The 25,951-nt window shown below is 39.6% G+C and overlaps 1 protein-coding gene and 1 long non-coding RNA gene across 6 annotated transcripts in view; one reads left to right on the top strand and one right to left on the bottom strand.

Moving 5' to 3' along the window:
* OSBPL5 (oxysterol binding protein like 5) overlaps window positions 1-23,996 on the bottom strand; it is a 160,801-nt gene extending 136,805 nt beyond the window's left edge. Inside the window, exon 1 of one of the 4 annotated variants that reach the window (XM_087950890.1) lies at window positions 23,723-23,996. In XM_087950890.1, coding sequence (XP_087807016.1) covers window positions 23,723-23,737 — 15 coding nt within the window. In that variant the 5' untranslated portion in view covers window positions 23,738-23,996. Of the gene's footprint in view, window positions 1-471; window positions 1,173-23,722 lie in introns of those variants that run through there. The other 3 variants (XM_026668300.2, XM_026668299.2, XM_087950892.1) reach the window with 3 other exon arrangements.
* Window positions 1,938-25,951, top strand: part of LOC113412475 (uncharacterized) — a 44,333-nt gene continuing 20,319 nt past the window's right edge. Inside the window, exons 1-3 of one of the 2 annotated variants that reach the window (XR_015746650.1) lie at window positions 1,938-2,072; window positions 6,950-7,041; window positions 8,764-8,897. This is a non-coding gene — a long non-coding RNA (uncharacterized LOC113412475). Of the gene's footprint in view, window positions 2,073-6,949; window positions 7,042-8,763; window positions 8,898-25,951 lie in introns of those variants that run through there. The other variant, XR_015746649.1, reaches the window with a different exon arrangement.

Consider the following 25,951-nt stretch of genomic DNA (forward strand, 5'->3'; position numbering starts at 1 on the left):
GTGAATCGCCCCCCCCCCCCTTGCTCCAATTCCCGGGCAGGTAACATTCGCATCTCGGAAACCAACTGAACCCTCACGATTCTCCCCCTTCCTCCATTTTCGCCAACTAATGAGGAAAAAGCGTTCATATTTTCGTGGCTGGGAGAAACGGCTTTTTTCCCCCAAAGCCCTAATCCTTATGCAATATTAAATGTCGGTTTGAGGCCCTGGAGCTTAATTAAGGTTGCTATTGTTACTGTGTCCTACGCACTTCGTTTCTCACGAAGCTCGGCGTTTTCTTTCCCACCAGCCTCCTCTTTCCCCAAAAGCGAGACTGGGAGCAAGAGACTTGGTTTTGGGATTTGCTTTTTGAAGAAACGGAATCCTTTATTGGCACATCGCAAGACCCGCAGCTGCGCTCTTGCAAACAAAAAGAGGAGAAAGAAAAAGCCACCCTTTGCTGCTGCTGCCGCCGCCGCCGCCGCTCCTTACCTCCTCGACGCGCAGGCAGAGGCAGCCCAGGATCCCCCGCGTCCCAATTCCTGCCGGCGACCAAAAAACCCGCTCCTTTCTGCTCCGCGGCGCCTCACCATAGTCCCGAATTTGTCGGCCAGCAGCATCTCCTCGTAGAGCCACTCATCGTCGCTCGGTTTTCTCGGGCTGGCGACTTCCGAGCTTGCCCGCTCAGCTCCGAAGGAGAAGCCCTTGCTTGCTTCGGACTTCCCACTCCCACCCTGCAAATTGTCACTTTCTCACCCAGCCACCCACCCCGCTACCACGCGCTGCAGCGCTGGGAGGGCGGGGGAGGTAAGCTGCAACTCAGCACGCGCAAAAAGCCGCCCGGGCTTTTCTTTTTTTTCCTCCTCCTCCTCCTCCTTCTTCTTTTATCTTTTCCTCCCACCGTCTCCCGCCCGCCAAAGGCGAGGTCCGGAGCTCCTCGTCTGGCCTGGGAGCTCTACTTCTCGGGACAAGCGGAGCAACAGATTGGGGAGGGTGGGGAGGTCAGGGTTGTCAGTCGAAAAGCAGAGCAGCTGTTTCGAGGAGTCTCGGGAGCAGGAAATGCCACAAGACTTAAATCCAACCGCGTCAGGAAGAGCGCGCGCGCCCATGTGTGTGTGTGTGAGAGAGAGAGAGAGAGAAAGAGAGAAAGGGGTGGTAAATAAAATCCGGGTGGGATTATTATGTTCTGGAATGGATCTCTCTCTCTTTTTTTTTTTGTAAAGCCGAGGCGGTTTTAATCGCGTAACTGTGAAAGAAGGCAGGACTTAGCCGAAACGAAAATAAACGTTGGTCATTCAATGTCTGACAGGAACATAAATACTGAGTCAAGGTTGTTGTTTTTTTTAATATTTATTTTGATATTTTTCCTCCATTGGGAAAACGATTTCCTACAGCCAGCGGGAGGGTGGGGGGGAGGAGATTTCCTCTGGGCTGCCCTTCCTCAGAGCCTCCCTCTGTTCTGCTTCCAGGGCTTGGAAGCCCTCAGAATAGAAAATAGGAGTAGAATCGAGCAAATAAAGGACTTGCTACCCTCTACCGGACAAACAAGGTCGAAAAGCTGGTCCCGGTTAAGAATAACATATGAATGGAAATGCGATGGTGTAGAAACAGAAGATTGTGGCCAAGAATCACGCGGAAGTCCCTCTCTGCAATGCTTGCTTTGCAGCGTCTTTCGAAAGGCCCCGAAAGGCCCCCCGCAAGCAGGCGAAATGCCCCCACGCGTGTTGGTGAATTGTGGGAGAAGAAAGTGCCGTTGGAAAGCTCGAATGCTTTATCGAGGATATTTCTCCGATAATGTTTGGAATTCAGCCTCATCATGGGGAGTCTTCTAGACAGAATTCCTAAAATTATCGGAGAAAAAAGGCATTTCTGGAAAGAAAAGAAAAAAAACAAGGTGAAAGAAATAGTGGGGAAATGCATGGAAGGAAAAAAGTGAAAGACCTCCCTCCTATTCCGAGGGACACGACAATGCTGAAAAGGGACACGCCAATAACCTACTGTCGTCAGCCATATCCTGCACGTACCTGAGAAAAGCTTATTTGGAAATACCAGCTACTTACAGTATAGTATTGCTAATGCAGGATGAGCAGTAGGTAAATTTGCAATTTCAAGATGATTGGTTATGTTTTTATTTTCTTGTTCCATATTGCATTTAAAACTTTTTGGAATGCAGAGGAGGGCCTATGTGTTGAAAGATGCTTTCAAGTTGCAACATCAGTTTATTTCGTGGAGTCTGCTAGGAGAAGTTGTATGCTAATTATATAAGTAGCAAGAAAATCAAGGTGGTTAGCGTTTTGAAATTGAGGAGAATTGAATACAAAATAGACCAGATTGTGTGCTCGAGGAAATTCATCTTGGGAAACTATAAATAACACCATGGTCCTCCAGTATTGCATGAAGCCCCAAATGCCTTTATGGATCTCCCAACACTGAATATGTGGCATATTTTTTGTTTTGAAGTAGGCAAATACTACCCTTGCTTTAAAATAGGCTTATAAAACAAAAGTCTAAACAACCACAAAACTTACAAGGTATAAGACAAAAGTCCAAAAAAGTCCACAAAACCACAAAAAAGCAGAAAATCCCAGTTCAACTTGCAGCAGCATCCCAACCACAGTGGCACATGTGATCGCTGCTCCCTTCTCGTGCCAATTATAGAGGAAAAAGGACTGGCTTCTTTCATTTTAATCTCATGAAATATGCAGGAACAAAGTAACTTCTCAGGAGAGCAGTTTCTTGAAAACATTTTCATTGCAAGAAAAGCTACTCAAGGAAAGTGTTGTATCTAAGTAAGCATCGCAATACCAAATTCTAGTATAGCTATAGTAAGAACTGTTGCGATATCACCCAATGACCCAATGACACTATACCTGCCAGGTAACAAAACAGCCAACAACATGTGTAAAGATGTGATTGGTCAATATAATGTAACCTTATATGGTCAACTATGCCAAATGTAACCTTATATGGTCAACTATACCAAATGTAACCTTATATGGTCAACTATACCAAATGTAACCTTATATGGTCAAACTATGCCAAACATAGCCTTATATGGTCAAATGTACTATTTCCACACACATCACAAATCCCACCCTAAACTGGCACAATAAAAGAAGGGGGCACAGTTTGCTCTGGGCTTCCTCTCCCAAGAACAAGCCTTTGTGTCGTTGTCATCATTGCCGCCGAGAGAAGCCCGCCCGGCAGTCGGTCCGGCACAGGCTGCCAGCTGACCCTCATCCCCGCAGCGGACCGGCAACGCCCAAAGAACGATTAACAATGGACTAAAACGGGTGTCAAACTTGAGGCCTGCAGGCCAGATCCGGCCTGCAGGGTGGTTAAATCTGGCCAACAAGGCCGGCCTGGAAATATCAAAGGACCAGCCCACAGTGCCTCTGGTGGCTAAAATGAGCTGTGTGAAATGCGCGCGCACACGCACACACACACACACACACACACACAGCCTCGTTTTCACCCTCCATGGTCTGCAGCACTCTGCCGGGCAAAAACGGGGCCAAAAACAGCCAGCAGAGTGCTGTAGGAGGCCATGGAGGGTGAAAACGTGCCGGGAGGGGCAGACCCCTCCCATGCCCCATTTTGACCAACAGGTGCTGCAGGAGGCATCCGTCACGCCACCTCCCCCCAACCCACGGAGAACTACGATGCTGATCCAGCCCTCGAAGAAATACAGTTTAACACCCCTGGACTTTCCAACTCTGTTATTCTGTTACACAGCTTGGCCCCTGCACATAATTTAAATATAATTTTGAAAAATAATGCAATCTAGGATCACTACTTCAATGATGCAATCATGGCCCAACAATTTTCTTGGAAATCATTCTGCATGGAGTAGAAATACAGTTACAAGTATTGCCTAGATTAGCTCTGACATTCTCACATCCTCCACCAGATGGAAAGATAACAGAGGAACCAACTTAAGATCATACTTAAAACAGAAAAAGTCATGGTATGGTGTTTTTACTAGTGAAGATGAGATAGAAACTGGAAATATTGACTGCCGACTACACCTTTATCCATGATTAATAAATGAAGCTGCCAATGGGGAGGGGAAAACCTTAATGGTTTTCAAACTTTTCTTTACCACGGAACCCCTTTAAATACCTTTTGTGGCCAGGGACCGTGGCCATGGAGCACCAAGACTTCATTCAAATTTAAACCATAACATTTTTTTCAAGGCTTTGTGGATCCCCTGTGACCCCATCGTGACCCGCAGGGGTCTGCGGATCACAGATCGAGAACCACTGCCTTAATCTATTTGCATAATCTGCAGAGAATAGTCCCATACTTTTCTTCTGGACCCAATATAAATATTTGCAACAAAGCAGATATTTCTTGCATGAAAGGTTTTACTTCTTCTGAAAAGTACACCATTTTTTAACCCTTCTATTTCAGTTTCCTTATCTTTCTGGGCATTCAGGAGTGTACCAGGTGCTGCATATTGATATCCTTCAAATGCTTGTCTGAGTTCCTGGGACAAAAATATACATTTTTCTGTACAGCTTGACAGCCAAACGTTTGGTCTACATTCTGCAGCTAAAAATGCTTGCAGAATAACTAGTAATTGAACTAAACAACTGAAAGTGAAATGTATTATTAATTCAATAAAAAAAGAGAAGTCATTTTGCTTAGACCCATCAAAGCAAGTACAGGGTGTTTGTTGAGGATATTAAAATGTCAAGAAGACAGTCAGAGTGACACTATAAAAGCCTCAACCATTTTATATGCCTTTCAGCTGCTATCCTGACTTTTTTTTAACCTCCTGTGGACCCTCCCCTGACCACAAGACAAAAGAATATCAGGCAGTAGGGTTAAGAATTATCAGTACATTTTCTGAAGAATTTTCTTAAATGAAAGTTAAATTTGATTGCATTTCAAATCCAAATGTATTAAAAGCACTGGAAATGATCAGTAAAAAGAAGTTGACCATCAGGCTTACAAATGTTCAAATATAAAATATGGTTTAAACTATTCTGCTTGATTTGAAATTGCTTTACATAAAATATTAATTTTTAGAAAAATAATCTTATATTCTATACCTATGTACTGATTTTATATAGATAGTCTCTTGCATAGTCTACTCTTACTTTATTGATCTTTGGCTGTTTTTAATTTTACCTATAAAAATTAATGGGAAATTAACGAGACCTATAAATTAATGGAAGTTATTGCTGTAATTTTCCCCCTCTGTACTGAGGTAACACACACGCGCGAAAAAGCCATCTAAGACTACATAAATGGATGAGACACTGTAACGTTAAATCAAGCTTAATACTTAACTTGTCTCATGGTAACTGACACAATGAGACCTCTGCAATCAAACTTATATTGATTAAACAATAAAAGGATACTCTCCGATAACTAAAATAATTTATTCTCATTTGCACGACTGAAAAGATATACTCAATAAAGCAGGTGATGAATGCAACAGTTTCTCATGTCTAGCCCACCCATCCACGCGTAATTCAACCCTGAATGAAATACGAATCTTGTGTTTCTACCTTTAAATGCTTTCAGATGAAGCTACTGGCTAAAATGCTTAAAGGCATCATTCAGCAAAGTGAACTCTGTAAAAGGCGTCAGAAGTTGTGTCTCGTCTGATGGCACAAGTGAAATGAAATCCTGACCTAGGTAGCTAAGAGGTTTGTTTTATGGTTCAGAAAACAGGCAATGGCACAATTATATTGGTTTCCTAATTGCAAAGTTGCCATAGGTCTCTCAAGTAATTAAAGGAACAAAGAAACAAGTCACAAACAACTTTCAGTATCCCAAAAGAGAAGAGTTCGCTCTTGAGGATTACACAAACCAGTCCTTTTCTAAGACCTTAGGAAAAATTTAATACTAAAATTAAAAAGTCGGATCAGATTAAATACTCTATTAGTTAGTATTCTGTAACTTCTGTCAAGCTTAGCCACACAGAATTTTACAAAAGTGCAAAACATTGTAGCTGATCTTATAAAACTGCAAAAATCAACATAAATGTGGTATTATAGTGTATAAAAACAGCTTGCCTGTAAATTCTGCCTACAGGTTAATAGAATAAAAGATTTCAGCTAGGACATTTTTTCATTTATTTTTATTATTTAGATATTATTTAGATACTAGGCTCACACATGGAACTAAAATTAGTATTTTGTATCATATTACACTCCAGTAAGATCTGTTTACATTTGGCAGTATAAATGGATTTTGTTCTGCCTAATTTCCATTTTTTTTCTAAATTAAAAGCTCTTCCCCCAGATATACATGGTAATTTCAATTTATCACACCAATTAAATTTTTGTTTTATTTCTAGACATAGAATTACTGCAAATAAAACCATCATGTGAGATGTAAAACTGAGTAGTACATATGCTGACCTTGAGAAAACTCACTGCCCCTTAACTCTGTAATCCCATACAGCCTCAGGACCAAATATAGATACAGAGAGAGTATTATAAATGTATAAGAACAGCTGACAATACTTATAATCATTACTTGGTTAATTATTAATATACATTATAACTTCCTTTGTCCTTTAAATAGGTAATCAGTTCCTTTATCCTTCAGTATTACATGTTCTATACTTTTTTATTCTTATGCTAACAACTTTTCCTTTTCTCCTAGGATCAGTATAAATATTTTCTTCATTGCCATTATTAATATTTATGCCATCCTATCACAGTTTCTGTGTAGAAACAGAAGCATCACAACTGATGTTAAGTATAATTTAGAAAATCCCAGGGACAAGAAACTTTACACAAGGCCCACAGTCACCTTATTGGGGAGATGGACAACAAATAAATTGAATGAATAGTAATAATAATAATAATTAATTGTACCCACTTAGGTTTTAAAGCTCACTCATAGAAGAAGGAAAGGGGTATTAGTTTTGCTTTGTTTTGTGCAATAAATGGCCGAATAAAGTCATTGCTACAAATAATATTAGTACTGATAATAATGTCCATTGCAGGTTCCTGGTGCCTCCAATTGTGTCTCTTGATGGGGTGGCACTGCCCTTGAAGGACCAGATTCTTGTAGAGAATTGGGGAACTGATCCTGAAGGTAAAACATAATCTCTTACATAAGCAAAGATGCGTGAAATGTTTCTTAATCCTTGGGAAACAAGATAATATGAAAAGGCTCAGGTGGGCCGTATAAGAGGGAAAGGAGAGAAAGTACAAAATAAGGCTCTCAAGCTTGTAATGGAATATGAGAATGACCTTGGAGAACAAGGGGAAGAGATGTTGCTTAGGAGTTATACAAGAGAGGCAGGAGCCCCCAGTGTCTTAATAGAGAAAGAAATTTAGGAAGGACCACCCTAATGGGTCAAGCAGTTAAAGTGGTGGCAGGAAGTCTGTACTTTCAGACTTAGAAGATTCGGTTAATGTAGCCTTATAATGTAGTATTAGTTCATCTACTCATGTCTTCTGTCTACCTGGGACACCTGGTAAAGGTTCTGTCATTATAATCTACCTCAATATAGTTTTAGTCTGCCATTGGATTGAAAGCTCATAACATGGGATCTCCTGGATTTATGTGTACAGCTAGATAGGCCGATAGAAGCCACACCCAGGTGATGTTTGTCCAACCCCGGCCTGATTCAATAGTTACAGTCTTACCAAGACAAGAATACTGTATGAAGCACAGTGATTTGTGCCCTACATTTCTTCAATGTAGTCTACATGGAACTTCTTTTGAAAATTACCCTAAAGTTTCAATTAGTCCAGAATGTTGCAGCCTAATTATTTGTATACATAGTGACATGAGCACATGACACAATGTTGTGGGTTCATGGCAGTGCTTTCACATCTATGTACAATTCAAAATGCTGGTTTTGATCTTGACATTATGGTATCTCCAGGAGGTATGGTATCTCCTGTACCTAGTTTTGACTTGCCCATTGTGAAGTTCTTTTTTTTTTTCTTGCAATATTTTATTGATTATAAAACTAAAATATCAAACAAACACATACACAACACACAGAAGAAGAAGAAAAGAAATAGAAAAAAAATGATTAAAAACTAACAATTCTACTATCGACAGTCTATGGTTCCTTGTTTGTTATCAATATTGGTGATATATTTACAAATACATCTTATTGTGAATATATAATTACTACCTCTTTTACATTGTGAAGTTCTTGAGAGAACCCATTAGCAGTTCTTTACTTTGGTGATGGAAGATGAATAAAGGCTCCCAGACATTGTTTTGCTGTTATGACACTGATACTTTGATATATTATCCTATGAAATTTAAGTAGCTCCTAACTTTTTAGGTTTTAGGTAATTATTCAAAGCCCGAATTGCTCAATAAGGCTGAATGTGAACAATGTAATCCAACCACGCTGAGCTAGCAGGAACAATGGGAAGGGCTATCGGAAAATGTAGTTCAAGAACAATATTGTGGGAAGGCCATACTGTTCCCCACCCCGCAAGATACTTTACAAATCTCTCCACTTATAGTCTGAAATAGCAATAGCACTTAACTTATATATCGTTTCATAGTGCTTTGCAGCACGCTCTGAGTGGTTTACAAATGTCAGCATATTTCCCCCAACAATCTGGGTTCTCATTTTATCAACCTCGGAAGGATGGGAGGTGAGTCAACCTTGAGCCCATCAGGATCAAACTCCAGGCTATGGGCAGAATTGGCCTGCAAATACTATATTCTAACCAACCACTGGGCCATCATGGCTATAAGAAAGCAACTTTTACTCGCTTCATCATGAGTTACAGGCATAACTTTGTGGCTATAATTACTAGCTGTCTTTTCTTCGAAACTTAGGTTGCTGCTGGCAGAGATGGGGAACAAAATTGCAGGGCACCGAAAAAGGAAATGCATATAGACATTCACTGGTTCACTGAGTTTCAAATTATTTCTTCTACAGATGTAATACTGTCTGGGGCTGTCAAGAAGAGTCATTCCCATCCCAGGTGGTTGGATGCCAGCATTACCATCCAAATTCAATTACTCATCCTGGTTTCAGGTGTTACATTCTTATTAATTTCCTCTCTGCTGGGTATTCAGGATGCATACTTTCTTTTGTTGTCATTGGTTCTGTACTAGTACAGATCCAAATCTGTAACATTAGAAAGAGAGTGGAATATATACAGTTTCTTTTTAATATAGCAGTTAGGTTATTTTTGGAATGCATGTCTAACAGGAAAAAAAAGGATCAGGTTGCTGCTCTCTTGGGAACTAAAATGACCAGTGTAAAATTCTGTAAACACTTTACCATCTCACAGTAAATAGAATTAATAAAGTCCCAACTACTTAGCCTCTGCTGACCTCCATTTTAGCCAAGCAGCTCTTTATCAGCAGAATATCTCTAAAAAAAACAGTGAATGTAAAATTTGACAACATTTCCTAGATTCCACATTATAGGACGAACAATTTAAATCAACACTGTAATAATGTTAAAACAGACTAATATAGAATTCTAGTGGTTCAGAATTAGGATAAGCTTATTGCAGAAGGAAAATAGGGTATCAAAAAGGGGGGGAAAACTTTTACACTAATTTTATTGATTCCACCTAGTTGCTAAGCAATATGAATATACAGCTAGATTAGGAGTGCATTATGGATGAATATGACAGAATTAAGACAGAAATTAAAATATAGCAGTTTGCGCACTGAAATCAGTTTGCGCATCATGCATCATCTTTTCCACTGTTTTTCAACTCTGTTCAGATAGAAACTGTCTTTGTTTACCTAATTTGACTTTGAAATCAGAACCGGGAGAGTGTAAGCACAAGCCAAGATGGGTTAGAAGTATAACTTTCCCCCCTGTTCCAGCCAATGGTTTCATAGGAATCCTACATCATGACAGTTTAATTTCTCTTTTTGCTTTCCCAATAGAAAACAATGTAGAAGAGCACATGATACACTAAGGGGCCATAGAGCCATAACTGAGTGGCTATTTGATTGCTCTGATTGCACATATCTTTTCCTGGCACATATTACCACTTTAAGCCAAGGAATCAACAATGAGTCCTACAGTCAGAGAAAGCTCTGGAACTTGTTTACCTGGCCATGCTCCGAATAAAATGTGAATTCAAATCCTTTCTCTCCCACCTGTTTCCATTTCACACTCCATTTGCAATGATTAAGTGCTTACATTCTTGGGAAGGAAAACTGAAACAGGTGTTAAACAGCAACAATGCAATCTTGCTAACCCAGAGTTAAAAACACAAGTTTACGGCATATCAGTGGCTGAAGTCAAAATAAGGATAAATCAAAATGAGTAGCTAAGCGGCTTTGTTTTTATTTCTGTGAATAACAACATGGGAAGATGGAGGTAGGTGGTGTAATCTGATAGAGAAAGGTAGTACTACTAAAATAGTAGCTTTCCGGGAGCCAGGCCCTAGAAAATTCCTACTTATGTATTAGAGGTCTTTGAGCAGTACATTTCTTTATATACACGCCAAGTGTCTAAATATGAATCCAAAAGGATTATGGCTTGAATCCAAATTGCTACCCTACTTTTTTTCATGAGTTATATTGCTACAGTTAGAAATCTATTTTCTTTTTCTCAAATTAATGTTTATTAACCAACTAAACCTGTATAGGTTTACTTATACAAATAGCAAACCAGTATAAAATACCAGTATGAATATTTAAAATAAACAAAAATCAGTATCTTCTGCACACCTACATCTTCCTTTTGCTGGCCTTTCACTGTTTTCCAATATTCTTCTTTACAAACATTATTGACATACTGCATATTTTCAAATACCGGTATGGTTACAAATATGTCTTAGTTTGTGTGTTTTTGTGTACGCATGCACATATTAATGTGTTGAATCCTGGCTAACGATTTTTCTACAGCTGTGAAAAGAATTGGAACTGCATCTCAATGAACATGACAAATCTTGGTTATCTTGAACACTGGCAGTCAAATATTTTTGCTATATGTGTTGTAATTTGCTGATTTATACCTCAGTTCTGTGTTATATCAACTCAAATAGACATTGTATATTGGAATGTACATCTTCAAAATATTTAGAATTGCTGGAATAAACATATATCTTACAATGCTTCAAATAATGAAATGTATAATTTTGGACTTTTCTTGTTATACATGAAACCTATTTGTAGCATCTTTATTGTAAAAAAAAATAAATTCCATTAAGGATTCAGACTGGTAACATTTGGAAAAGAAATGAAATTTTGGGGAAATGGACATTTTAACTGTAACTTTTGTTTAGCTTGGACTGCTTTGTCTGGACCTGTTATTAAGAACAGTCAGATATTTTAGGCCAGTTATTATAAAAATACATTCTTGATATGGTTTGCTTCTCTAATAAGTGTTACTTCCAAATACTGCTTCCCAGACCAGTCAGGTTAGGGCAATTTAAATGCCATTAAATACATTTTATGTAATAGGGTTGTAGCTGAGTTCAACCCTATAGGTACAACTCAATAGCTCATCAAACAGTATTTTGATGGCAATATTGCTACAGATGTGGGGTCTCTGGGTAGAAAATTCTTCCTCTTTCTATCCTTCTATCCCTCCTCCATCCCACTTCCCAAAATTACTTCGCTATTTCTATAGGAGCCCAATTTTAGCCTATGAGAGGGAAATTGGAAAACTTTTGAGGGCAGAAGTACCTCCCAGAAGTCTGTTGCTGCTACTTTTTCCTTTCTCTGAATTTCTTTGGTGTACTGTGTTTGCTCCTTCCTCATGTGTGTGATGTTTTTGTTCAGTTTTATAGTTTCTTACTCTTTAAGTTTTATGATTTCTTACTCTTGAAGTTACCAAGAGTCATCTAGAGTTGGGCAGCCACTAAATTTAATAAAACACATTCCTGCAAGGAGAAAAAAAATGCCAAAAATTATCTCAGAAACTTTGGAGGGCTGAGTTACAAAGCAATTCTTGGTGAGAGCCAGTGTGACTTGATAGTTAAGATGTTAGTCTGGGCCTGGAAGACCCAGGTCCATCTTCAGCCATATAGATTTACTGGGTGACTCCTGCTCATTAATCCAACCTACTTTTGGAACTCATTGTTACAAGTATAAAAGTGAAGAAGCTGTGCATGCAAGCAACCTCCATCTCCCAGATGAAAAGTAGAATAGAAATCTAATGAACACATGAATAAAAGTTGTTTACTTTGCCATAAACCATGGATTACAAACTACAATACCTGGGTTCACAAAATTGTAAATAATAATAGGTTATTTGATTTGGTCCAGCATTATGTAAGCCACTGTTTAGACCTTTTACAGGATTTTGTTTTAACCTTAATTGCTTGCCAGGAACTGCCAAGTAATGAAAAGTCCAGCATTGATATCATATTGATTTAATTACATAATAGAACAATAACAAACACGGTGATCAATTGCAATGGAATTTTGCTGCAGTTGTCAATAACTCAAGTTAATGGCATATATGAATGTTGGGCAATCTTCCAGGTCCAACTATAGTTGGGAACATTCTCCCAATATATAGAAGACTTTTTGACTTTTTTCATACTTTTGCCATATGCCATAACATGTAGCTTATACAGAAGCACCTAAAATATCTGCTCTAAATTTTATTTTTCTTTAGGTTGATTTCTGTATTGCCGACCAGCTGTTCTGTGTGTGTGTGTGTTTGTGTATGAAGATAATATCTTTTAACAACATACAATATGTCATGTTCATGACCTAGATTTCTTGAGAAAGAGGATTTGTTGATTTTCCCACAGAAACTAAAATGCCAAAGCACCATTCACAAGTTACGATCAAAGAGTGGACTCACATGGTTAAAAGTGAAGTGAAGATGTATTGCTGGCTCCAAATCCAAGGCCATATAGCTTCATCTTCTATCTATTCAGGATAAATTTATATTGAATATATAGTAAGCTGTTTAACTGAATAGATTCATTAAGGTGGGGGAAAAACAATGTAAAAGATCAAGGTTTCTTCAAATACATGGTCATAGCTGCCATCTTCACTATCACACACACCCCCTTCCCCTTCAAATATTTCTGAATGGAGTATGGAAGAGTTAAGCCTCCCCAGTCTATATATAGTGATCTCAAACCTTATAATAACTCTCTCTACATGTTTCACTAAAAAAAACAACCTCTGCTGCATTCTGTGTGAATCCATGTAAGAAAATTATACTATTTAGACATGAACATCTCTTTATCTACATAGCCTTCTATGAAAATTGGAACTCCATCACTCAGGAAGATTGGTAAATTTCTGTACTTATGGTTAAATCTTGTGTTCAATTAAGAATAAGAAAAATATGGGCAGGATCAGTCTATAAATGCCATAGACAAAATCAGAGCCAAGTCTTTTCAGTTGCAAAAAAGTAAGTAATTAAAGAAAGGGCAAGAACTTTATTCATCCATAAATGCCACAGCTAGAATGAAAGCCAAGTATTTTCAATTGCAAATATTTTCAGTTGTATTTTACAGATGTACTTAATTTTTCAGACAGAATGGCTGGAAGCCTTGCACCATAGTTCATTCATATCCATTAAGAAAACACACAAAAACATTAGAAACTGTTTCTGCCAATGAAACAAAATCACGTTGAAATCTTTGAGAATACAGGGTCATTTACTTTGACATTATGATGATACTGCTTACTCAGGTTCATGAACAACATAACTGAACTTGATGAATTCTGAAAATATATGTTTGGCCATCTCTATCCAAAGCTTTATTTAAAAAAAATACAGAGTCCTCATTTAATGACTGCCTCATTTAGTACCTGATCTCAGTTACAGTGGTGATGAAAAGTAAAATTGCGACCAATCCTTGCATCTACAGCTTTCACAGGGCACTAAAGCAAAGGAAAGCTGAAGTAAGATTGTAAGCACAGTTGTAGTTTCAGTTACTACTTATAAAGACTTTGTGTTGATATTTATTATGTTCCACATTATTTTAAAAACTTTAATCACACTGAAATCTTATTGTTTCATTGTCACTGACTGAATATATGAGCAAACCTGTACTTTGTGTGAGATGAGCAGCTACATAAATTTGAAAAATAAATAAATATTGCAGAACAACACGGGAAGAGAATTGTCACTGGCACTGCTATGTGAATTATTACAGCTTTGGCTGACTACTATACTAACCAGCCAGGAATTGGATGTGAAAAATACATTTCTCCCAAAAGTACAACATGAAATTAAAAAATACACTACATAATGGCATCACTGGAAGCTGCAAAACCATTTGTGATGGCATGAAAACACTATGGCAAAACTGCAGAGTTGATGAAGCTGATGAATGAACAGTAGAATTTACATTTAATTTGAATTAAAAATAAATTAAATCCAGTTTATATTAATGCTTCCAGTTTAATTAATGAATTTCCTTTATGTCACATTGAAAAATAGATAGAAAATATCTATTAGAAAATATTAGAAAATATTAGAAATTATTAGAAAATATTAAAGTTTTAAATGACAAAATATGCATCTTGGGCTCAAATGTATGTATCCATAACTTTAATTCATGTCAACATAATCTGGATCACCCTAACAATTAATTAGCAAAATTTATTGTGGTTATTTCAAAGTATAACAGCCATTTCAATCTGGAATTTTATGGGAAGTTACAGAATATTTCCACCAGACTTTTCAGTCTTACAGAACAAGATAGTATCAAAATTGACATATGGAGGAATCAGGGATGAGATACATAAGATGAGGATGTTTAAGAAGAAGTTCTCTGTCTCTATTTTTGTATTATCGTTCTGAAGCTCATGATAACTTGGTTTTGGTTGCAAGGAAAACTCTTGTTTTGCATTTTTGCCATTTTTGTAAGAGTTGCTGTAAATTACACAATAAATGGCAGTGTCCTTGCTGAATTGGAAGGCTTGCTAAATATTTGGCACATTTTGGTACCAGAACCCCAGCAAAGCTTTGACTTGTGAAGAATGCAAATCACAAGTGCACAATTGTGTCCAGGATATTAAGCCAAAATAGGCCAAGATAATATCACATAAATTATAATTGGTTATTTAAAAATTATCACCACCACGAAACAATAGTGTTCCTTCCAAGTTCAGAATTGTGTAAGCCAAAATTGTTCGATGCTATATATACTCTCAAGACAGCGATGTCACCAGTGTATTCTGTAGAGTAAGCAAGAAGAAATGTCACCGCCTGCCAGCAGATACTCTGTGGATAAATTGCTGCCAAGCATAATAGTTGCTAGCAAGGCTTCCCAAAATGCATCAGTCAACAGTACATGACACACCCCAACAGGATGTCACAGAAACATACGCAATGCACAACTTTAAGCTACATTGCCTTTCTGATCATTGGCAGCAACTGACCTTGGCAGCCACTCCTCTCCAGGTCTTTGAACCTCATTTGACTCCAAACACCGGTGTCAAGTGTAAGAAAGCAACCTTTCTGCCAGCATAAAATAAGATCTGGTGAGGAAAGAAACAGGCATGATGAGGCAGCACAGCTGGACCTTTGGAGAGGGGTTTAAATATCATATCCCTAAATATTGCATCAAGAGGGATGGATCACTTTCTGTTGTTGTTTTTTTCTTTGCCAATTGAAATTATGCCCAGGAAAATGTCTTCCCTGGACGTAGAAGTTTATATGACCTTGGACCCTTCCTTGGCCCTGGCAAGCAGCACATGCAGAAGATTTGTATATTGCAAGAACTGTGTTATAGGTAATGTAACTATGAGCCTAGGGACAACATCAATCATCAATCAAAGTGAACACAATGTCCTAGTCAAAACAATACCTCTTTCATGTGAGGGGAATCATGAGTCTGCTTGGGTAAGCAGAGCCCTTACACTAACTGTAAACCTTTCATTATAAAAAGAATTGTTCCAAACAGTAGTTCCAGTACCTCACTACATAGAGCAGCCATCCATAATACAGTTCTTTAAGATTTTAAGAACATCCTTAAAGAACAACAACTTGGAACAAAGGTTATGGCAGACGTCCTAAGGGCTGTGAAAATATTTACAGACCCCTCACATCCTGGACATAAACTGTTTCAATTCCTATTCTCAAAACGACGTTATAGAGCACTGCGCACCAGAACAACTAGACACAAGGACAGTTTTTTTCCTGAACGCTATCACTCTGCTAAACAAATAATTCCCTCAACACTGTCCAACTATTTACAAAGTCTGCACTATTATTATTAACCTTCTCATCACTCCTTATCACCCCTTCCCTCCCACTTGTGACTGTATGACTGTAACTTTGTCACTTGTCTCCTTACGATTTATATTTCCTGTTTCCTAGTATGATTTGATTGCTTATTGTACCCTATGACTATTATTAAGTGTTATACCTTATGATGATTCTTGACTCTTGACTAATGTATCTTTTCTTTTATGTACACTGAAAGCATATGCACCAAGACAAATTCCTTGTGTGTCCAATCATGCCAATGAAGAATTCTATTCTATTCTATTCTATTCTATTCTATTCTATTCTATTCTATTCTATTCTATTCTACCCAAATATTTATAAAATGGATATTTAGACACACGTAGATGTCCTTTTTGACATGTACAAATAAAGTCACTATATTTTTCCTTTGTGTTTTGGAAATAATTACACTTCCATTTTGGCGGGGTAATGCATTTTGTGAAAGCTGTGGTCATTTTCCAAACTTGCTCATTCAGCTAGGCAAATAAGACCAGCTGCCTCATGGACATAAATGGAGCAATGGCACATGAATTATAAACCACAAAATCAAGCTTTCCTGTTGAATAAGGGAGTTTCTCAATTGATTTAGTGCTTCCTTGGTGGGACATGATACATTTTCCTCTAGAGAGCCAGGGAGCTGATCTTGATAGGAATATACAGAACTATTACCTAGGCAAAGAATCTAAACAATTCTTTAAGCCCCATTTTATAATTTATAATTCCTTACTCTAATCTAACCTAATCTAATCACAAGAAAATGCCAAACCTTTTACTTTACTGCAGGAGGAAAGATGGAAGAGCATTCTTCCATTTTCATTAACGTTCGGTGGGCCTTAATCTAGAAAAGGAAACTGCTTTGTGGGAGTGTTTCCATACATGCAGCTGATACATATGTAAACCTTCATCTGGAAGTATTTACATAGCCATCATAATGTTTATCACTGTACAGTATAACTGAAGTTATTCCAGTAGATAATAGAGGTATTTTTTTCCTAAAACAAATAGATGTCTTTGGCACGTGTTCTTAGTCCATCAGAACAGCATTGTATCCTGGCTCCAGGAATATGAGCAAATGGTTTCATTGGGTTAAAAACATCCAAGCTTTTGTCTGCCATATTCTGCAAGTTACCAGTGGTGGTGAGAATTATTATGCACGACAAACTCCCAACCAGTGACTATAAAGTCACTAAGCCAAAGAGGAAGAAAAAAAAAAAAAACAGAACTGAATTTGAAAAGGAGGAAATGGCACTAGTAGGAATAGATAATTCATTTTATCCTTCACCGCTAAATCTGATCTTCATCCTGGAGCACCGAGGAACTACCAGAGGACTGGAAAAGAGCTGATGTTCCCATCTTCAAAAAAGGGGAAAACAGACCCAGGAAACTATAGACCAATTAGCCTAACATCAATACCGGGAAAGATACTGGAAAAGATAATTAAAAAACAGATCTGCCAATATCTAGAAACAAGTAAAATAATAACAAGAGTCAGCATGGGATTGTTAAAAACAGTACATGCCAAACCAATCTTATGTCATTCTTCAACATAGTGATTAAATTAGTAGACCAGCGAAATACTGTGGACATAATATATTTAGATTTCAGCAAGGCATTCAACAAAGTAGACCACAATCTACTTCTTGATAAGCTAGAAAAAAGTGGAATAGATAGCACCACCAGCTTATGTATCTGCAGATCTACCTTGCTTTGAATGAAATGTAGACGATGTGGTGTCTCATGGCATTTACTGGTTTACTCAGTTTCCACCATGGGAAAAGGTGTATAGTATGAACCGTGGTGACACAGTGGTTAGAATGCAGTACTGCAGGCTACTTCTGCTGACTGCTGGCTGCCTGAAATTTGGCAGTTCAAATCTCACCAGGCTCAAGGTTGACTGAGCCTTCCATCCTTCTGAAGTTGGTAAAATGAGAACCCAGATTGTTGGGGGCAATACGCATACTTTGTAAACCACTTAGAGAGGGCTATAAAGCACTGTGAAGTAGTATATCAATCTAAGTTCTATTGCTAAGTGCTAGTAGGAAAGTCCTTTTCTTCTTGCAGGCGGACATGGGAAACAAATCCTCCATGAAGCAATGGGTGAATTCAGACAGGGCTTAACTAGCATCACAAAATTAAACCTCCTAACATTGTAGAGCTCTTTTTAGTACAATAAAAATGTACTAAATCCAGGCAAGCAATATCTCCTACTTCTTTTCTAGCCCCCCCAAAAAATCACACCAGCTTTCAATAAGAAAAGAGACATTTGGAATTGTGGGGCTGTTCACAGATATATTACCGGTAACTTGCCAGTCAGGCCGCTTGAACTATTTGCTTAATATATCTATGTGACACTTCTCATTATGAATCTCAAAGTACCTTACAAATAATAACAACGAAAGAAAAGCCAGTGGGTTGAGTCAATTCAAAACATATTTGATTTAAAAGTGAACAACAAAAGGAGAAGAGAAAGAAAGCCAAAGCTGCGTGTACTGTGTTGAAACAGGGAGGAATTAGGCGAATATGTTACTGTAGGTTATGTATGATAACTACAGTGAGATTATTGTGGATGGAAATATTTGACAATAGCTGTGACAGGAATGGTTGGTGAACGCGACAGAAGTGGTCAGACTTACTTAATGAAAGAAAAGACAATATCTGTTGGACTATATCTACTTATTGGTGATTGTATTTTTACGTAAAAAAGAAAAAAATTAATGATTGATGGTTTTGATGATTAGACAGGATAGATTATAGAAAGAAGAGAGTCACATTGTAACTTTAAAGAGGGAGGTTTAAGAAAATAATCATAGTTATAACTGCTGCAAAGAAGTCACTTCTTTGCATCTTTCCTTTTTTTCTTTTATCTGCTACTTTTTTTGCAATTTTAGTTTTTTTTCATTCTTTCCCCCACCCTTTCTCTTTACTTTTTTACTTTGCTAGTTTCTGTTAATTTTATTCTTGTATTTAAAATTCTCAACCCTATGTCTCTCTCTGTGTGTGTAATATGTTATTGTAGATCAGGGGTGTCAAACTCAAGACCCGTGGGTTGGATCCGGCCCACAGGATGCTTAGATCTGGCCCGTGGGGCCGCTCTGGAAATAGCGAAGGACAAGCCTGTGGTGCCTCTGTGAGCAAAAATGGAGCTCCGGGGGGGGGGGCATGTGCAGCCCCTCCTCGAGCTTGGTTTGTGTTGGCAGAGGGCTGCAGGAGGCAGTCGTAGCCAAAAATGGAGCCCGGGAGCCCGTTTTCACTGGCAGAATGCTGGGGCCACCATAGCTGCCCCCTACACAAGTGATGTCAAGCTGTCCATGCCCATCCTGGCCACACACCCCACGTTCCCCTGAGGTCAAACACAACCCTGATGTGGCTCTCAATGAAATCGAGTTTGACACCCCTGCTGTAAATGAAACATTTCTGATTCCAAGAATTCTGAGATTTCCAGTTTGAAACATTTTCTTTTGCATTCAAAATGAACTATTTTGATGATTTAGAAAGAGTCATGTTTCAAACGCAGAACATTTCCAACAACTTTGAAACTGCATGTGTTGAACATGAAACAGCTGTTTCAATCTTATTTCACATCCCCCTAGGAGCCATCGCGTGCATTTCAGGAAAGAGAGCCTTTTGGAGCCATGGCGTTGTCAGTAACCATAAGATAGCGCTCTGTGGTTTTCAGCCCCTCTTCAGTCATTTGTAGCCATTGACTCTGTCACAACAAAGCTGACCTGTCAGCGATCCTTACATTTCAACAGCAACATATTGAACCTGGTTCAATAGACACTTGGCAATGTCATTACTACAATAGAGGACTTATGTGCAAATGACCTCTCATTCTATTCCACATCAGCTGAAGCCTCTGGGTCATCTGCAGTACAAGGGCAGACTGAAATAGAACGTATTTTAATAATCTAAATGTAAAAGTTACCAATATATAATCTGCTACAGCCAGACTTTCCCTGCATGAAAAAGATAGGGTTACTTAGAATGCAAAGATGTGCAACTAAGATGATTAAGGGCCTAGAGATTAAAACATATGAAGAATGGTTGCAGGAATGGGTTATGTTTAGTGTAGTGAAAAGAAGGACTAGGGATGACATGACAGCAGCATTCCAATATTTGAGGGGCTGCCAAACTACCAGAAGGTAAGACAAGAAACAATGGATAGAAACTAATCAAGGAGAGTAGCAACCTGGAATTAAGGAGAAACTTCCGAACAGGAGAATAATTAACCAGTGGAACGGCTTGCCTTCAGAAGTTCAAGGTGCTCCATCACTGGAGGCGTTTAAGAAAAGACTGGACAGCCACTTGTTTGAAATGGTAATGGGTCACCTAATTGAACAGGGGCTGGACTAGAAGACCACCAAGGTCCCTTCCAAGTCTATTATTTTGTATTCTGCATTCTATATACCAACAGAAAATGGTTAGGAAACATTCTTGTTCTTCAGTGACAGAGTTGACTTATGAGCCACACTGAGCCAGCATAAGGGAAGTGATTGGTCCAGAGTTACTAAGTGCACTTCTAGGCTGATATAGAACAAACTTTTCCGAATACGCTACTGTCCTTGAACACACTTATGTTTTCTACTTCCTAGTTCATACAACCTCATAATCAAATTGCAGTTATTCCATTAAAATGTTCCAATCATGGGAAGCCATTCAGGTAAATGGCTATATGGATGGAGTTCCGCTCATATAGTTTCCAAAAATCATAGACAATAGCTTTGGCCATTTCATAAGGACTGTGTGGGTTCTCCTAATAAGATAGATATTTCCAATTTGTGCACACAGTGTTGGGTAAAGCACATTTAGATCAGGACAGAAACAATTTATTTTTCTTCTATCTCCAAAACAGTTTACAAGATGGATCTGGATCCCCAAATTAGAGCAGTGGCTGCCAGTTGCTCCAAAATTGATCGATTGACTTAATTTATGCACCATCTATCTCACTCTGCAAAGCGACTCTGGATGGCTTATGATAAAAACTGTTAACAACACTAAATAAATGAAAAAAACAAAGGCAAGGACAATGCAGTGGTGGCATTTTCCTAGTCATCCAACAGCCACCTACAGCACAGAGTGTCCCCATCAGGACCCCAGGTCCATGGCAAAGTAGGTTTTTACATCCTTTTGAAAGACCAAAAGGGTGAGGGCAGACTCAGGTGGCAAGAGCTGGGAGCCACAGTAGAAAAGGCTCTTTCCCTATTCCTCAAGAGCCAAAACTCTTTGATTAATGGGGTCTGCCTGCAGCCTTTTGTTGGATTGAGCGGGAGAGGCCAATTTGCTTTATCCTAGCTAAAGATTAATTTATAGTTGTCCTTTCCATGCCTTGACTGCAATGGCAGAGCAAAGTTTTCCTGGGTGCATCAATTGGATGAAGCTAGATTTCTGGCTATGCATTTGCACTTGGATCAAAGTGTCTGTTTGGAGGAGGCCACGGAGGGCTGACAAAGCTGAGGCTCAAGTCCATTGACAGATTATTCTGTAAATAGCAATTCAACCCAGATGGGGAGATAGCTATTAAAAAGCACTTCAAAAAGACTTCTCCTTAATTAACTCAGGAGCAAGAGAGGCTGGGAAATTCCTCTTACAGTTTCCAAGGCTCCGGATTTCCCCCATAAAACCTACCTTGTTGCAAACCATGTCATTCTTGCTTCCTTGTTTTTGACATCTTGGCCCCAAGCCTATGTAAATCAAGCAAAATAGTGCCATGGAGGAAAATGACAACAGGCCAATTACTAGACCATCCAGGCTCTCCAAGGCAAGGGATGTAGTGCACAGTACACTTTTTTTTTTTTTTGCAATGTACTTGGGTCTCGCTGGGACAATGCTTGGGACAAAAGGGAAGGTTTAAAGTCTGGCTGTGGGACTTAGGAATATGACACCTTTCTTCTGGGTGTGCACAACTCCCAGGGAGAACTGCAGGCATCTGTTGGTCAACAGCCATCAGGAACTGCAGACTCAGTAGATCTTTCCAACAGAGAGAACCACCTGAGAATCAAAAGTAGCCAAGTAGCGTGCAAAAAACAAGGCGGTGAAGGGTAAAGCACTGTATATCAGACATTAATACAATTGAGCAAGTGCAGAATTATTTTCACAAGAAGAGTACTACACTCCTCTGCTTGCAACATAATACCCTACATCACCAGGCTTGAGATTTTGGGCTTGGACAGCCTTGAACTACACCACCTACAGTTGGACTTAAGCGTAGCACACAAAATTATCTGCTCCAATGTGCTACCAGTCAATGACTACTTCCGCTTCAACCACAACAATACAAGAGCACACAACAGATACAAATTCAATGTAAACCGCTCCAAACTCAATTGCGAAAAGTAGGACTTCAGCAACAGAGTGGTCAATGCCTGGAATGCACTACCTGACTATGTTGTTACATCCTCTAACCCCCACTCCTTTAACCTCAAACTATTGATCTCACCCCATTCCTAAGAGGTCTGTAAGGGGCGTGCCTAAGTGCATTATCGTGCCTCCCGTTCCTGTCCTATCGTCCCCATTTATTTGTACCTATTTCCTGTATTCTTACTCATGTTTATACTTATACTTATTATCTTGTAAGCGATTGACAAATCAAATAAATAAATAAAATAACTCAGATGCATCATCGCAGTGTCAGGAGTGAGCAAGAAGCAACTGAAGCTGGTAAAGACTTCTCCTCATCCATTTCCTATCGCTTAGGAAAGCCTGCTGCTTCTCCTACAATCCATTCCTCAATACTGCGCCTGTCGAGGGCAATGTTCAATTTTAATGAAAAGCTAGCTCCAGATGCTGGCATGTCCATCTGCCAGTTGTAGGCGAGCACGGCCTTTGCTTGCCACATTCACTTTGAAAGTGTGGGAGCCCCTCTCAGGTTCATCTGCGGCTTTCGCTCCTCAGTCCCTGCAGTCCGAGAGAGCCGCCTGCCGTCTTTCCCAAAGGTTTGGAGGAGAACCCACCCATTCTTTAAGCAGCAGTACTTTTTTAAAAACCACTTCTAGTGTGGAGAACTGTTGTTGAGTAATTTCGGTGCAATGCAGCATCATGTCTCTTTAAGCTCAGGACACATGCGGGCTGGTCAAAGTGAAATTTCTCTCCCTCCCTCCCTCTCTCTCTCTGTTCCCCTCCTTCCCTCCCTCCTCTTTTACAAAGTCCTAGTTTTACTCATCTGGAAACCCAGCCCTTGCTGTACAACCCTCAGCTGAAATACACCCACCTAACAACTCCCTCCCAACTTCAAAATCAGTAACCCCAAATGAAACTACATTAATCAGCAAAGGTTTCTTTTCCTCTTTTCTTTTTATAACTCTGGTGAGCTAAGTAATTTTTTTTTCTTTATAGGCAAAAGACTACGGCTGGGAAGGTAGTATTTTAAAATAGACCTCTTGCAGAAAAAGCCTCTGGCAGAGAAAGGATCTTATACCGAAGGAGTTAATCAGAGGCAGAGCCCAATGCAGTAGTTCACACTCGATCCATTACAATCATGACGGAATCTCAGAAAGACATTTCCACCCAGTTAAACAGTATCTGCTGATGCTGTAGGTTTAATTCGATGTTTCAGTCAATCATCCACAGACAAAGCACAACATGCAGAGTGAGAGAGCCTTTGAATCTACTCACTGTGCAGCAAGGCATGAGTGTGGTGTTGTTCTCCAAGCAGTCCTTCCACACAGCTTTCAGCAGAGCAATGTGCTTTTCACTCCCATCTCAAGCAATCCAGCATTGGGGGGAAAGGAGCTCGGGGAAAAAAAGTGATGCTTCAGCCAATTAAATCATCTAAAGCCGCCATCCACTCCACGGGAGACCATTCCTCTCTCGTGCCTTGGCTGCAGATGCAGGCATCAACCAATAAGGAAGACCAACATCTGAATTGCATGCAAGGCTCTCTGTGACTAACCAGCCTAGAGGAAACTCTTAGCTTCTGGGAGTGTGTGACAAGGGGAAGCATGGATTCACTCCCAGATAGTAGGCAGATCTGGAAGAGTTTAGAGGGACACAGAAACAAAGAAGATAGTTGGGTTTTCACTCTGTACAGAGCCACTCATTCTGTAATCGTATTTTATGCCCAAGGGAAAGTGATTCCTGTTGCCTGCTCCCTTTAGGTTTCCAATGGCAGACAGTGAGTGGCTGTGTTCTTCTTTCATTCAGCTTATAAACTACTTTCTACCACTTACCCTAAGCAGTGTGTGCTCTGTCCATAACAACAGTTAAAGCACTACATGGCTCCCATTGCACTGAGGAAACATTTCCCAGCGTGGATAATCGCAGTTGCTGCTTTTTCACTGCTCTTTCTGGAATACAACCCCATGAGCATCTCTTAAGATTGTGGAGAGATTCACAAAGAATACTGCAGTTTGCCATTGCGTTAAGCCAAGACTGAACACGCTTAGCACAATATGTGGATCCCGTTTGTGTCAGGCTGTAGAATGTGCTTAACCGTGGAGTATGCATGCAAATGGTAGGCTGGGCCAGAGTAGCTTTACAGAATATATTGTCTTTTAACAGTCCTCAAACAGAAAGGAAGGCAAGGAAAAAAAGGGGGGGGGGGAATACAAGGAGATGGATAACTTTAAATAAATACCTCCCCTTTAATTTTTTTAAAAATTGAATAATATGTGTTTTCATACAAAATGGCTCTAATCTCTGTCTCTTTCTTTTCTCCCCTAAATAATACCATGTCCTCTGTCCAGAGGTGGTATTCAGCAGGTTCTGACCAGTTCTGGAGAATCGGTAGCAGAAATTTTGAGTAGTTCAGAGAACCGGCAAATACCACCTCTGACTGGCCCCGCCCCCATATATTCTCTGCCTCCCAAGTCCCAGCAGATTGGCTACGTCTTCTTTTGTTGCCCTGTACAGGAGAATGGAGCTGGAAAGCAGGTTAGTGGGGTGGGGAAGGAATGGAGATTTTGCAGTATCCTTTGCCTGCCACACCCAAGCCACAGCCACAGAACCGGTAGTAAAAGAATTTGATGGTCTGGAGAATGGTCTTACTGATCATGTTCTGAGAGATCCTTTTTAGTTTCTTAGGACTGTGGATAGGACAAGATTATTGTTTTTCTTTGGCCTATGACAGGAGGCCCCAGCCCCTGGGCCACATTCGGCCCAGGAACTGGGCCATGCAAGCAGCAGGCAAGTGTGCGAATGCGCAAAGCTCCATTTGTGCAAGCGGGTGCACACACAAAACCATCTCCTCTCCCCGTCCCTGCTGCCACTGCTACAAAACCAGAAATGTTGGGGACCACTGGCCTGTGATATGTACTTTAGATCCTTGTTGATCTAGATCAGGGGTCTCCAAACTTGGCAACTTTAAATCTTGTGGACTTCAATTCCCAGAATTCCTCAGCCAGCAAAGCTGAAGTTGAAGTCCACAAGTCTTAAAGTTGCCAAGTTTGAGGACCCCTGATCTAGATTATTAAAATCTATTAGAGGAAGACAAGCAGGGTGAGCTCCAAGAAGTAGTAAATGTCTCATTAAACCTTGGGAAAAAAGGTTTAGCCTCTCCTAAAGAAGACATCCCTTAGCTTCGTTGTCCTGTGCAGGGAAACAAAAGAGTTAGTTGAGAACAAATATCACAAATATCCCTTAGAGCAACGGTTGCCCACTGGTGGGCTGTGAGAAAATTTTGGTGGGCCACAGAGAAATTTCACCCCCAGAGCACCCCCACAAAGCAATTAATCCAGGCTGCGCAGAAACACAAGGCTGCGCCGGCCACATGGCCCACGGGAACCTTCCCTGCCCACTCCTTACCCGGTAAACTTGCCTGCTAAATTGCTATTTTTCCTTTTTCTGATCATCATCTGTTCTGCTGTGCTGGGAGATTTAGATGAGCTAGGAAGCAGGAAATGGTTG

Source organism: Notechis scutatus, chromosome 1, assembly GCF_049901735.1.
Source record: "Notechis scutatus isolate UNSWTSFEM ecotype Mainland chromosome 1, rNotScu1.2, whole genome shotgun sequence".
Lineage (NCBI taxonomy): Eukaryota > Metazoa > Chordata > Lepidosauria > Squamata > Elapidae > Notechis > Notechis scutatus.